Raw genomic sequence first — 14,765 nt, forward strand, 5'->3', positions numbered from 1 at the left:
CCTTCCCTTCCCTTCCCTTCCCTTCCCTTCCCTTCCCTTCCCTGAAACTTCCCTTCCCTGAAACTTCCCTTCCCTGAAACTTCCCTTCCCTGAAACTTCCCTTCCCTGAAACTTCCCTTCCCTGAAACTTCCCTTCCCTTCCCTTCCCTTCCCTTCCCTTCCCTTCCCTTCCCTTCCCTTCCCTTCCCTTCCCTTCCCTGAAACTTCCCTTCCCTGAAACTTCCCTTCCCTTCCCTTCCCTTCCCTTCCCTTCCCTTCCCTTCCCTTCCCTTCCCTTCCCTGAAACTTCCCTTCCCTGAAACTTCCCTTCCCTTCCCTGAAACTTCCCTTCCCTTCCCTTCCCTTCCCTTCCCTTCCCTTCCCTTCCCTTCCCTTCCCTTCCCTTCCCTTCCCTTCCCTTCCCTTCCCTGAATCTTCCCTTCCCTTCCCTTCCCTTCCCTTCCCTTCCCTTCCCTGAAACTTCCCTTCCCTTCCCTTCCCTTCCCTTCCCTTCCCTTCCCTTCCCTTCCCTTCCCTTCCCTTCCCTTCTCTTCCCTTCCCTTCCCTTCCCTTCCCTTCCCTTCCCTTCCCTTCCCTTCCCTTCCCTTCCCTTCCCTTCCCTTCCCTGAAACTTCCCTGAAACTTCCCTGAAACTTCCCTGAAACTTCCCTGAAACTTCCCTGAAACTTCCCTGAAACTTCCCTTCCCTTCCCTGAAACTTCCCTTCCCTTCCCTTCCCTGAAACTTCCCTTCCCTTCCCTGAAACTTCCCTTCCCTTCCCTGAAACTTCCCTTCCCTTCCCTTCCCTGAAACTTCCCTGAAACTTCCCTTCCCTCGTGTGATAAATGTGTTGTAACCATCTCCTTTTCTGAGTTTCTTCCAACCAAAAAGAAGCAGAAAAAGCAGAACTAATATGGAAATCTACTAGGGGAAGTGTATGGGGTAAATGTGGAGGTAGGATGAGGAGATGATAAAAACCTAAACACAATTTTTTTCTCCATTAAACTTTGAATGCTGGATCTCCAAGGCATTTTGAAGTTCAAATCTAGCAGCCATTTCTTTTCTTTGCTGGGGAACAGCTTGCATGATCAAGAGCATGAAGAATCACTCCAGATGTTAGCTTAGATCCTCAGGAGAAATACTGTGTACATATTTCTATCTCTTTTTGCTCTAAGATTGACCTAAGCAGGATGGGAACATCTAAATTTCAAACATAATTTTATTTTAATGCTCTGCACATTCATATAAATCAATTAATTTATTCTTATTGATTTGTGTTTTACATAATTAGGCATTTTACAAAGGTGAAGGCTAGGCTGAAGAAAAATTATCTTCTCCAAAAAGAAATCAAAGTAATTTTTGCATGTTAATTTTAGCAAATTTTTGTGATTGAGGAACGCAAACTTGTTTTGAAGAATTATTTGCAGCACCCAGCCTGCTCTTTACGGAGTATTTATGTTCTCTGTACACCCAGCTTTAAAATATTTATTTCAGAGCAGTCTGGAACAGTTTCTATACTCTATAGGGAACGAGACTGCAACTTGATTTGAAAAATGTCACTCATATTTATGAGCTGGAAAGTATGTTTGGCATGAGAAGTGTGAATGTAAGAAAATAACTGTGTTTTTAATTCCTAGGCAGCGCTGTGAAAGACACCCCTGTGAACACAGGTCCCCAGCTCAGCCCATCTGACCTGAAAATATCTGCTGTGACCTCCAAGAGCATGCACTTGGCCTGGAGCCCTCCTGTGAGACCACCAAAGAAATACAGGGTTGTGTATTACCCATCCAAGGGGGGGACCCCCAAAGAGGTGAGAGACCTTCCCTGGGACACCTGAGACTGCCACAGCTTCCAGATGGTGGCTGGGAATTTTAGTAGGCTTGGGTGGTCAAAAAGAGGCTGGTAAGTGGGACATCAGTTAAGCCAGAGATGAAATTAATGCACAGTGAGTGTAAATGTGATGAGGTAATGGGGTGACAGGACAGAAGATGATTTTTCTCTTAGCCAGTGCTATCCCCTCCCTAAATCACGTGTTTTGACTCAATGAGGACACTCAGGTACAGAGAGCTGTCCAAGGATACTCATCTGTGATGGATATGACTTAAAAAAGCAAATCCAAATTGTGGATGAGTTTCCATCCATTTCAGTGAGAGCATGACTAGAGTCTTGTGCTCAGTGTTTGCACAAATCTCAGGCTTAGAGGCCAGGAATCCTTTTTGCCTCTCACCCCTCTGTTTTGGAGAGATTTTAGCTGGCACAAAGCACAGAGGACTTCACGTTTCTGCCATGGAGAATCCACACCGGCCGGGGACGGCCAGTTCAGCTGTTCCACTGGTGCTCCATTCCCTGCCTTGACAGCCTGGCTGTGCTTGCAGGTGGCTCTGGGGGGAGCAGAGTGCTCCGTGCAGCTGTCCAACCTGACCTCGCACACCGAGTACGTGCTGTCGGTGATCCCCGTGTACGGCGGCGCGCCGGGGGACGCGCTCAGGGGCGTCACCTCCACCCGTGAGTACAGGATGGGCATGGAACGGCAGCACAGGGCGGGGGACTCCCGGATTCTTTGTGGAACAAGACTCAGACGCTCTGTAAATGCTAAAAGCTGCAGTTGCAGTTTATTATAAGAGAGTCTGCAAGGAGCTGCTCGGCACAGCCACGTGCAGATTAAAGAGATAAAGGGAGGGAAAGACAGAGAGAAGAGGGAGGGTAGAGAGACAGTAAAGAAGGTAAAGAGGGGAAGAGAAGAGGAAAAGAGAGGAAGAAGAGGAGAAGAGAAAGAGTAATGGGATAAAAGGGTAATGGGGTAATGGAAGAGGGAGAGGAGAGGAGAGGAGAAGTGGGAGAAGAAGAGCAAGGAGTAAAGATAGGAAGAGAAAAGAGAGAGACTTCCCGTTTGTAACACAATAAATCCATTTTCATCATGAATATTCTAATCCCTAAGAACCAATGCAATACAAAATACTAATTCTATAGCATTTACATGTAGCCTATAGGAATTCTTATACTAGCATAGTGTGTGACATTCTAAACTCTAAGATCTAATCTTTGGGTGTTGGCTAGTCTTTTGTGTCTTTTGGCTTTGCCCTCTGGCCAAAAGCATTGTTTAATTAAGAGTGGATTAGCTTCGGTGAGCCATCCTATTGTGTTTATGGTAATTCAGTAACTAGGGCTTTCCTGTTCTACCTTCCCCAACAATTGCCCCGAATCTGAGCATTCATATTTGCAAGATTCCTCAGTTTCATCTTCTCCAACAGCACAGCTCCCTCTCTGACCATCTCACACTGGAGCCTGCCTCGTGTATTCCCCAGCTCAGGTCCAGCCTGCCTACAGCTCTCTTCGTCTGTGGAGATGCTCAGAACTCAGCCAGACAAGGTTCTGAGCATCCTGTTCTTTGAGCAGCTGGTTGGGCCAGGGACTTCCAGGGATCCTTTCCACCTTTCCTTCTGCAAAGCAGGATGTGGCAGTAACACACCCTGCTAGACATATATTTTCTTTTTAGTCCATGGTCTCCAATTGAATTAAAATCTCTGTAGCACAGAGATTTTAGGGTTGAGTGCCCACCAGCTTGCAGTAGCTGTTGTAAAGCCAAGCGTCCCCTGGGTTTTGAGTTGTTTCAGGCCTCATACACTGAAGGTACCTTTGTGCCTCATTTTTCTCTTTAGTGCCTTTGTCTTCCCCTCGCTCCCTGCGTGTGTCTGAGCTGAGCCACAACAGCCTGAGGCTGAGCTGGAAAGCAGCCCAGGGAGCCACACACTACCTGGTGCTCTGCTCTGCAGCCCCTGATGCAGCAGAGGACTACACAACAGAGGTACAGCTTGTGACAATACTGATAATACTGCTTTTTCTCTGTCTGGGCTGAGTTTAGTGCTAGCTCTGAGCTTGGGTAATTGGTATCATGTGGTCAAAGAGAAAAATGTATCAGAATTATTGCCAAGAATAGTTTTCATAAAAGATTCTTTCTTAATGGTTTGTCTCAAAACTATTTATAGCTGCAAGGGTTTCATATGGGGAATTAAGGCATGGGAGAGATCTGGCTGCCTCCTGGGGCTCTGGAAACCAAGGCACTGAACCCACATCCCTGCAGCCCCAAGTGTAATCAGCCTTGAGGCTGTACATAAACACTTGACTGTGTGTATCTTTAAATGTTAATTGAAAATGCGTTAGGGTGGATTTTGCTGACATCTGCAACGACACTGCAGATGAATGAAACAATGCTTGATTAATGGAAAATCCTTAAAAACATATAAGAACCCTTTGTTGTGCATTTTAATGCCTTATCTGGAGTACCTGTAGGCTGAGAATATTAGTTTAAAAAAAACAAAGTGAGTGGGGAGGAATTTATTGCCTCTTTGAATAAGATTCCCCCTTTGAATGCACAGCAATAGGGGCAATTGCAGGATGGTTTCTAAAACATACTAATTAATACTCTGCTTTCAGGGCATAATCATGGAATTTTTATAAGATTCAGAACACTTGAAGCAACACCAACGTTCAAATTTGTATTTCAGCATACTAAAACATTTCCAGATTTACCTGACCTACTCCCTGCAAGAGTGCAATGCTCCAGACTTTTGGGGATGTCTGCAAAACCAGCATTAAAATGTTCCCATTTTCTTATAAACTGTGCTCCGGTGGATGCAGACTCCTCATGTCCCTGGTGCCTTTCTGCAGGAGCAGAGCTGTGCCCGTGCTGTGCTGGCAGCAGATGGCAGCAGCCCGGCTGCTCCTGCCAGAGCTTCCCAAGGCTCTGGGAAAAGCGGGATCAGCTCCTGAATATCCCCTGATCCGGCCCAGAGCAGCAGCATCTGGGTGTGACAGACTCAGGGCTCTGCAGAGCAGGGTCAGGAGGAGGTGCTGTGCATCCCCAGAGGGTTTGGGCAAGAGGCAGAGCACTGCAGAGCACCTGCCCAGGTGGGGAAGGGTCTGGAGAAGGGGGGAATGAGGGGAGACATCCTCGAGGTCTGCAGTTTCCCCATGGGGGGAATGGAGGGGCAGCTCCCATCTCTGCTCTGTGTGAGCAGTGGCAGGACCCGAGGGGACAGCTGGAGCTGTGTCAGGGCAGGTTTACTGGGACATCAGAAAGAGTTCCTTACCTGGGGGTGGCTGGGCACTGAGCAGGCTCCCCAGGGAATGGTCACAGCACCAGGGTGACAGAGGCCAAAGGGAATTTGTGCAGCACTCTCAGGCACATTCTTGGGATTTTCCTGTTCAGGAACAGGATTTGGATTCTGATGATCCTTGTCAGTCTCTCCCAGCTGGGGATATTCTGTGATGCCACGATTCTAAGAGCATTCTAGAGTGTAGATGTCCCCTTAGTGTAGCCAGAGGATCCTTGGCCATGTCTCTGTAAGGTCCTGCTCTCTGAAATGCTGTGGGAGGTGCCCTGGAGCTGCAGGGTACCCTAAACCCTCTCTGTTGGCAGGTGAAGGTGACCCAGCCCGAGGTGCTGCTGGAGGGGCTGTCCCCCAGCACTGGGTACTCTGTGGCAGTGTATGCCATGTATGGGGAAGAAGCCAGTGATCCAGCCAGCATCCAGGAAACCACCTGTAAGTGCTGCTGCTGCTGCTTACTGAGCTGCTATTAAACACCCAGGGCAGGAGAGAGATGTTAAATGAGGTGCTTCCCATAGTGTGCATGTGGCCTGTACACACCCTGCCTCTTTTCTGCTGGATCTGAAGCCAATATTGGTCCCCAAGGGGGTCTGTAATTGCATGGTGAGCTGTGAGAAAGGAGTGGTGTTCCCCTGGTAACAAAAGACTACTAAAAGAGGTGTTCCATAAAGTCTTTGTTGCCTTTGGGGGGAAAGACAATAATCTGGCTGTTCCCTCACCTAAATCTGTGAAAACCCCTCCATAACCTCCCAGATGTGCGTGTGGTAGTGAATAAAGGGAATATTGTCCTGCATAATGAAGGAGCCTCTTGGCTGAAGGTGTGCTGCTGTATCAGGGTTACAGAGCACTGAAAGGACACAGTAACATGGCACTCTCTTGCATGGTGCAAAAAAGAGCAAGAAAGAGCAAGAAAGAGCAATTTATTGAAGGAAGCCATGGCTTTAAATAAGACAGTTTGTGAAAAACAAAATACAGACAGTCCATTGGTCAGAGAAGGAGACCCCTCTTGTCCCAGGCTTTCTCACGGATCCAGCAGGTGTTTATCTTTTGTTATGATTCTTTCTCTCATGTTTACAGTAGAGAAAGAGGCTCTAGCTTGGGAAAAAATCCCAGCCAAGCCTGAGAAAGCCAGACTGGAAAAATCCTTTAAGATTCTGCCTGGGCCTGTAATGGTGTCCTGGTTTCAAGGAGGGGTGACAAAGGGCAGCAGGAGGCAGTGGGCAGCATTTCCCGGCGGGGCTGGCAGTGTGTCTCTGGCTGTCTTGCAGTGGCCCTGAGCCCCCCGCGGTTCCTGAGCTTCTCGGAGCTGAGCCACGCGTCCGTGCGGGTGAGCTGGGCGGCGGCAGCGCCGGCCGTGCGCGCACACCGCCTCTCCTACCTGTCCGCCAGGGGGGGCAGCGCTGCCCAGGTGAGTGCTGGGGCGGGAAAAGGGGCCGGGAGATTGAGATTGTATGGGCCAGGGACAGCCAATTAACTCTGAATTGTCATTTCTGCTGTGGTTGTCACACATGCTGACCTCTAGAATCACGGGATGGTCTGGTGTCACTGTCTGTGAGCCTGGCATCCTCACAGCAGGACATGCAGGTGGTTTAAAGTTCAGGTGTTCTCAGCTGGTCACCGAAGAAGGTTCAGGAGGCTGTTTTCTGAGGTTTTCAGGGTTGTTTGTTGTTTCTTATCTAAGAAATTCTTTCTCTAGCTAACAGTGGTCTGTTCAGCTTGAGATCCGAGACACACTGCCTGTCCCTGGGGCAGGACTTATCTGTTATACTATAAATTACGTACGTAATATTTACAATTACTTTCCAATACATGACAATTTTATTACACTGTCCAACTCTGTCTCAGACCAATCCAATAGTGCCAGCCTGGCACTTAACATGGATGGCATGAAGAAGAAGAAGAAAGAAAAGACATACCATGCCCAAAATCCTCCATATTAGCTTCAAACCCCCTAATATAAACATTTCTAAAAATTCACTTTTTTATCTTCTAACAATGTAATTTATACTCTACTTATTTTTTGTGACTTGTAATTCTTCCTGCAATGATGGTAATTTTTCCCAGGGACTTAAGGCCAGCCCCCAGGAGTCCTGGGCACCATGCCAGGGCCTCTGAGACCCCTGCCAGGGGGTCTAGAGGCATCCAGGGAAGCCAGGGGAACACCCTGGACTCCCACAGTTTGGGTTGGAAGGGACATCCATAACCACCTAGTCCAACTCCCCTGCAGTGAGCAGGGACATCTTCAGCTAGATGCTCAGATTCCCATCCAATCAGGCCTTGAATGTTTCCAGGGATGGAGCATCCACCACCTCTCTGGGTAATCTGTGCCAGTGTTTTACCACCTTTGTTGTAAGAGTCTTCCTTGTATCTCATCTGAATTTATCTCTTTAGTTAAAAGCCAGGCCCCCTTGTCCTACAGCAACAAAAAATGTTAAAAATGTCTGTTCCCATCTTTCATTTAAGCTCCCTTTAAACACTGAGAGGCTGCAATACAGTGTCTCCTTTTCCTCAGGCTGAACAAGCCCAAGTGTCTCAGCCTTACAATGCTCACACAACTCCCCCACTGCAGGTGGAAGTTCCTGGCACTGCAACATCCACTGTCCTGAGACCCCTGTCCTCCCTCACACAATACTTCATCAGTGTCAGATCTACATACGATGAAGGGGACTCCTTCCCAATTACTGGCAATGTCACCACCTGTAAGTAAGGAACAGAAACACTTCTGGTCTCAGCTGGAGGTGGCAAAGTTGGCTTGTGTGTCTCTGAACTGGGGGGTTTTGAAGACTGGCCCCAGCAGCTCATGGCCTGCACAGAGCACAGATGGCTGCTGTTCTTTGTGTGTGGAATATGTCCAACTGTGTTATGCTCAAAAAGAGGTGGAAGGATAAAGAAAAGAAGCAAATGAAGAAAAGCATGATGTATCACTAACCTCTGCGTCCTTGAGAGCCCTCCTAACCTCTTCCCTTTACAAAACCAATGTGATATGTGTGCCCTCCATAACGAGATAACCTGTCTTAATTAGGGCTTTAACATTAATTTCCCCTGTCTGTCCTGATGACTGTTGTCACTTGGGCGACAGACAGGCTGGTCCCAGACATCTGCCTGGTTGATGTGTTGCTCCCCAGCCATCTGCTCCCCACCTTGGCTGTGACAGGGTGCTGTCAGGGCCTCCCTTCACTGCTGTTCCTGTGCTCCCCAGTGAAGGTGCCCCCTCCCCGTGCTCTGAAGGTCACTGAGCTCTCCGGGAGCAGCCTCCGCCTGCAGTGGGAAGCTGTCGCTGCCTCGGACGTGGTTGTCTATCAGATCAGGTGGAGCACAGCCAGTGGAGAGAAGCCTCAGGAGGTAGGAGCCCACACACAGCTCTGGGGAGGCTGGGCTGGCCCTGAACCCACCTGCTGGAGTGGCAGAGAGCTGTGTGAAACTATTCAGGGAAATGCACTCCAGCAGTTGAAGAGTTCAGCAGGATCCCCCCTTGATCCTCCTTGAGGGCTGGAAGCAGGAGGGACAGCAGGGCAAAGTCCTACAGGCTCTGGGAAGATTGCAGAAGAGTTCTGGGAAACCTCAAGGATGAAATTTAATAGGGACAAGCAGAAAGTATTAAGCTTAGGCAGGAATAATTAACCACAGGTATACAGGATGTAGAACAAATAGCTACGAAGCAATTCAGTCGAAAAAGATCTGGGGTTGCAGAGGATCACCAGCTCCCAATGTCAAGATGTTGTGGATAAGATAAAGACAATACTCAAGTATTTATAGCTGGAGGTATTGCTTTTAAGAAGGAGAAGCATTTTCTCTTCTCAGCGTTAAGAAGCACTGATGCTTTTGGGATACTGCTCTTTGGGAAGGATGAGGTCCAAGTGAGGAGCACACAGGGGAGAATGACCATAGCAGGAGGGGCAGGAGGGACCAGGTGCCCTGGTCCATCTGAAGCCCCTGTTTTCAACAATTTAAATGGAGGCCTAATACCCAAGACTCTTCTGCAATGAGTGAGACCAAATATGTTCCATTTGGGCTGGAACAGGGGGGTCCTGGGGCTCCTGTGGTCAGCTCCCCTCCCTCAGCAAAGGGATTCTGTGCTCTGAGCATGCACTGCCTTGTGTCAGAGCTCTGTGTAACTGGGCTGCTGTGCACAGGCACCTGCTCTGCATTACTCAGGGCTGGAATTCTGCCTTTGCTCACACGTGTCCAGCCCCAAACTGTGGCCCCAGAGCCCTGTGCTCACTCGTTTGTGCCCAAGGGCAGCCTGTGAGCCAGGCACTGGGGTGGGGAGCCAGCCTGGCAGTGGCACTGACCCATTCCCTCCCCTGCTGCAGCTCTCCCTCGCTGGAAACGTGGCCACAGCCGTCCTGCCCGGCCTGCAGAAGAACACTGACTACAAAATATCCATCTGGGCCTACTACAAAGATGGGGCTCGGAGTGACACCGTGTCTGTTCACCACAGGACCAGTAAGTGAGCAGCGCTGGGACCCACACCAGGGTGGCACACAGGGCATGGGATGCTCCACAGCTCACACACCTGCAGCTCAGACAAAAACCAACCACACGTGGCTGGAAAAAGCTGGAGATATTCAGGCTTCTGTCTGAAAACATTCTCAATCTGTCCTGAGAGCAAGAGGCTGGACAGCCACATCAGGCTGGTGGTAATCCTGCATGTTCCATGTAAAATACATTTCATCCCTCCCCTGCCTCAGTGCAGTGCAGGCATGGAAACGAATTCTGAGGGTGTTCAGCTGAACATGTCACTGTGCTGCCCAAGGAATGGCTCTTGTTAATAAAATATTGCCTGGAAGGAGCTGTACCCCACATTTACAAATGTGGGAGGGAATCCTGCAGGCACACTCTGCCTTGGAAGCTTTATTTAAATCTGCCTTTGTACAGGCAGGATATGAGGTTAAAAAGTGGCGCTCCCAGAGGTGCTGGTAATGAATATTGCCTGTAAAATGGCTGGGTTGGAAGTGAATGGATCACAATCCCTTCAACACCAGCAGTCCTCTCTCCTCTCTCAGATCTCATCCTCCTCTGCAGAATAAACTCATTTAGGCTGAGGTTGAGCTGATAAAGCTCCAAGTAAATGGTAATCTTGGAATAAGAAGCTCAGGTTTTATTAATAATAAATAATAAAACCATTTTTATAGGAAGCTACCTCAGACAAGTACCTTGGAGCTGCATACTGACAAAAGAAAAAAAAAAAAAGCAAGCATCCTACTGATGTATGTTGACAAGAGGACAATTAGAGGTGTTTGGAGGGTGTAGGAAAATTAATTACTGTGTTTTGAGCTATGAATTATGAAATGTCAGAGGAGCTCTCTCAGCCCAATAAAATGACACGTGACAGTGCCCTTTTGGGCACATTTGCACAAGCCAGTCCTTGCTGCTGCTGGCACCCCAGAGGGACAGGAAAAGCAATTTGATTTCTGCTTGTCAGCTGCTGTCCTTGTGCAGGAGCCTTGGGAATTGTCAGCCTTTGCCTTCTGCCTGAAGAAAATAAAATTCTCCAGGAACCCAGGTGTGCAGCTGGGCAGCCAAGACAGGGTTCAGTGCCTGGGTGCTGCTGGGCCCTTTGCAGGAGCAGTCAGGACACTGCCACACTTCTCCCAGCCAACATTTGCAGGTGAAATCAGTGATTTGATGCTGATTCTTTTCTAGTGTTTAAGGTAAGAAGTGGCACAGAAGGGGTGGCTGGTGATTTCCAGTGCTGCTCTGGGGCAGGTCAGGGGAAACTGGGGATGCCAGAAAATTGCTGAAGCCTTGTGCAATGAGTGTATGGGATGATGTGGCACTAGGCAGGACTCTGGGAAATCCTGGGATATGTTTGTATTTCAAATCTTCAGTGTTTCAAGCAAAAACTGCCACCTTGTGCTGTGCCTGGTCAGGATGTCCAGTGGTGCTAATCTACCATCAGAGCTGGAGGATTGTAACCCATGCAGACACAGCATGGAAATCTCTGCTGTTATCTGAAAACCCAGACCCCTTGGCCTGATCTTTGAGCCCTCTCCCCCTTAATTTTCATTATAAAATGGAATTCTGAGGGCTGAAGCAGTGATGAAAGCTGTCTGGCTCTCCTCAGGATGGCAGACATGGTGAACAGCATTGATCAGGCTGTGCTGAGCAATTCCCAAACTGTGTGCTAGAGGAGGCTGTGGGAGGGAGCAAGGGCTTTCTTCTGCTTTCATCATCACTTTTCTCTTTCTCTCTCTTGGCAGCATCCCTTTATATAAGGATAGGTCAAGTCATGATGTTTTTCTTAAAAATGTCTTGGTAGAATTTCTAAGAAATGCTGAAGTTTAAGGGCGATGACTGAAGTGAAACTCAGCAGGAAGTGGTAACACAAGATTCTCTCCCTGTCCTTCAGCCTTCCTGGGATACTTTCTTCTTTGAAGGTCAAGGGAAAAAATTGCCAGGTCAGGGCAATGCTCTTTGCCTCTGGTTTTGTGAAATGGAACCGAGTTCCTCCCCTGGGGGGAGGTTAAAACAACAAGTTAATTTTATTCAGGGCCAGTAATGCCTCTTGTCTCACCTGAAACACCCATTTTGAGACCAAATGTGTTACATTCATGGGACCCTGCAGAAACCAATCCCTCACAAAATACAGGTCACCAGAGATGTCATCCTCTTATAAAAAACAACAGCACTCATCACTCTGATGTGTCATTTGGAAGGACTGGGATGAGGTCACCCATCTTTCTGGTAGGAAAAGAAGTTGTTTCAAAGTTGTGGTTTGAGATTTGTCATTTTATGAACTCAAAATCAGTGAGTAGCTTTATCTAGAAAAGAAAATTCGGAGACAGTGATATGGTGCAGGTCCTTTCTTGTCTTGGAGAAATTGGATTTTTAAAAATTCTTTGTTTAGACTAGAGGAAAGAAAAAAGTTTGGGATTATTTTTCAGTAACCCAGTTAGCAAACTTTTCCCTGCAGACTTCACAAGAGGCAGAGCAGGAACAAAAGCATGCTGATGTATTTCCCAGAGACAACAAAATTGTCAAAGTGTGCTGCTTAGCCATGGTTCTGATGTTTCTTTTCTTCTCTCTGTTATGTTTGGACTGAATTCTCCCTTGAGTTGAGCTCTCCTTTCAGTCTGCTTTATAAATTGTCAAGTGTAGCAGAGTCCTTATCCTTGACCAAAGGCTTTCACAGTGATCACTTGTCATATTAATAAACAACCTTCAAAGCCACACAAACCACACAAAGCAAGCACAGGGGAGTGCAGGTGGTGCTTTCCTGAGAGGAATCTGCTGGGACATGGAGGTGCTGCTGAATGGTGATCCTTGGAAATGCTGCAAGGGGTGGATTTGGTCCTGCTAGAATCAGACAGGACCTTCTTTTGTAGAGGGAGAGTTCTTCCATCCAGTCTGGGGAAACAGAACTTGAACAAAAGGAAAGAGTCCCTTGGTAGTGCTGAAGGACAAGGATGGGGCAGTTTGGATGGGGGCTGCTGCTGAAACTGGGCTGAGCCACCCAAAGTGTTTGTGTGCCCTGCTCCTCCAGCTAAATCTCTTTATCCAGCTCCTCAGTGAGCTCTTCCTAGCAGAGTGTGCATGGCAAATAAAAGAGATTGAAATGTGGGAATGAAGCTTCAACCCACGGCAGGAAAAAACATGGCTTGTAGTTAATACAAAATACTCACTGCAGGTGAGCATTCTGATGGGGTGGAGCCCAGGGTTTTATTTTTATTTGAGTATTTGTGTGCCTGTGATGCTGGTCAGGCCTGAGAGCACGCAGGGATTGCTCCTGTGGAGGAGCAGAGGTTGAAGAGGTAAACAAAGACACAGATGGTGGCAGAGATGCTTCTGTCCTCCAGGGCAGCTTCAGGAGGTGGCCTGTCCCCTGTCTGTCACATCCATGCCATCAGATTCTGCCAGGCCTGAGGGCTTCCCAGAATAAACCTGGCTCTAAAGACTTCCCTAACTCTGCCTTCAGAGTTCACTTAAGCAGTCTCCCCTTACCTCAGGTGAAGGAAAAAGCCAGTGCAGGCAGCAGAGATACATCACTGACTAATAAAAGTGCTGCTGAAGTGACTTTATTCCCACTCTTGTTTTCTTCTCTGCTTTACCTCGTGGTGGTGCACAGCAGCAGTCTCCAGCCTGGTTCAGTGCTGCAATCCCAGTTCAGCCTCAGTAAAATAAGCTCATTTTATAAACAAAAGGAAGGAGGATCAATGGAGATGCAAATGATCTTCACTCAACCTGTGCTTTAAGGTCACCCCAGGCTTTGCTGGGTGGGCAGAACATCCTTACAGGAAAACTGCAGAATAAAAACCTCATCACCTGGGTGTGTTCCTTTCACTGTCTTTAGGGCTCACCCATCATTTTTAGTGTCTTCTGAATGAATTCTTCTTTTTTCTCTGCCCAGAACTTCTGTGTTTTCACACCATCATGAGTTTAAGGACAGACACATGCCTCAGGAACAGATGACCCCATGTTCTTGAGCCTCTTTTTGAACTGATTTAGCCCCCTGTGCTTTTCCCTTCCTCCCTCTCAGCCTCTGCTCAGGGAAATCCCTCCAGCACAAGAGCCTGTGTCATCAGATCCAGTTTGCTGCACAGCAGGACCCCAGGGAAAGAAACGCATTTATGTAATTAAAAATTGCTTGGCTTTGGTCTCTGGCAAAGTCTTTTCTGGTTGTCTGGCCCAGCCCATCACCTGAATCAATCCATCCATCCCAGGACAGGGCCAGAGAGGAGGGGGTGGCTCAGGCACCATGTGTGACCCATTCCAGGGCTGTGGGTGTTTTTGTGAGAAGCTCTAGGCAGAACTCTGGTGTGCTGGATACTCTGGGATTTTTTTTTTTTTAAAGAGTAATTTTAAGACAGAAAAAGCTGAAAAATATTAGAAATTATGACAGATTAGCTCTGATGTGTGATGCAGGTTTAATTGCCAGTAGAACTGTTTGTCCAGCTTGATGAAATTCAGTTCCAGTTTGAGCACCCTTGGTGTTTGTACATGGTGTGTGCAATGGGCCTCTTTGCCTTGTGCTTCCAGGACTCTTCCACCTTTCCAAGAGTTTTCCCCATGTCCTAGGCCTGGAATTGCTGAATGCTTGAGCTGTGGTGTGTTGTATTTGAACAATCCTCATCCCTCCAGAATCTGTTTTCCCTCTTGCCCGGTGCCTGGGGTGCCTGTGTCTGCCCTGGGTGTTGGTTACCTGCACAGCAGAGCACTGAGGTGTTCAGAAACAGGCCTGGAAGCAAACACTGCTGGCTGCATTTATAGATTTCTCCCTGCTTTCTATGCTGCTCTCCTTCCATCCCTGCCAGATTCCCGGAGCCCACCCACCAACCTCTTCATCGACTCCGAGACCCCCAGCAGCCTCCAGGTGCACTGGACCCCTCCTGATGGCCGTGTCCAGCACTACAGAATCACCTACAGCCCTGTTTCTGATGCTGCTGCCCAGCAAACTGTGAGTGCCCAGACACTGGGGACAATGTGACCAGAAGAACTCTGCTCACTCCAGTCAGGTTTTCCTTCAGGATATCAGGGCTCAAAACCAAATCTCTTCTTGCTGATGTGTTGCTGTGTAATCAGAACTCCAAGACTCTTTTGTCATTAAGATGTTTTTCTCCATCAAAGCCACTGGTAACACAGCTTTCTCTGCTTCCTGAACTGAGGAGGGAATTCTTGGAGGCAGAGGGGTGGGGGATAAACCTACTGCCCCTCTGGCTTAGGGAGGTTGAATATAAT

The 14,765-nt window shown here is 48.2% G+C and overlaps 1 protein-coding gene across 1 annotated transcript in view; it reads left to right on the top strand.

Moving 5' to 3' along the window:
- Positions 1 to 14,765, top strand: part of COL20A1 (collagen type XX alpha 1 chain) — a 61,706-nt gene that overhangs the window by 21,933 nt on the left and 25,008 nt on the right. Inside the window, exons 11-19 of the mRNA XM_056507383.1 lie at positions 1,617 to 1,789; positions 2,355 to 2,484; positions 3,639 to 3,784; positions 5,399 to 5,522; positions 6,356 to 6,495; positions 7,657 to 7,786; positions 8,287 to 8,429; positions 9,401 to 9,533; positions 14,342 to 14,484. Of these exons, the coding sequence (XP_056363358.1) occupies positions 1,617 to 1,789; positions 2,355 to 2,484; positions 3,639 to 3,784; positions 5,399 to 5,522; positions 6,356 to 6,495; positions 7,657 to 7,786; positions 8,287 to 8,429; positions 9,401 to 9,533; positions 14,342 to 14,484 (1,262 nt within the window). The remainder of the gene's footprint in view (positions 1 to 1,616; positions 1,790 to 2,354; positions 2,485 to 3,638; positions 3,785 to 5,398; positions 5,523 to 6,355; positions 6,496 to 7,656; positions 7,787 to 8,286; positions 8,430 to 9,400; positions 9,534 to 14,341; positions 14,485 to 14,765) is intronic.

This window comes from Oenanthe melanoleuca, chromosome 20, assembly GCF_029582105.1.
Source record: "Oenanthe melanoleuca isolate GR-GAL-2019-014 chromosome 20, OMel1.0, whole genome shotgun sequence".
Lineage (NCBI taxonomy): Eukaryota > Metazoa > Chordata > Aves > Passeriformes > Muscicapidae > Oenanthe > Oenanthe melanoleuca.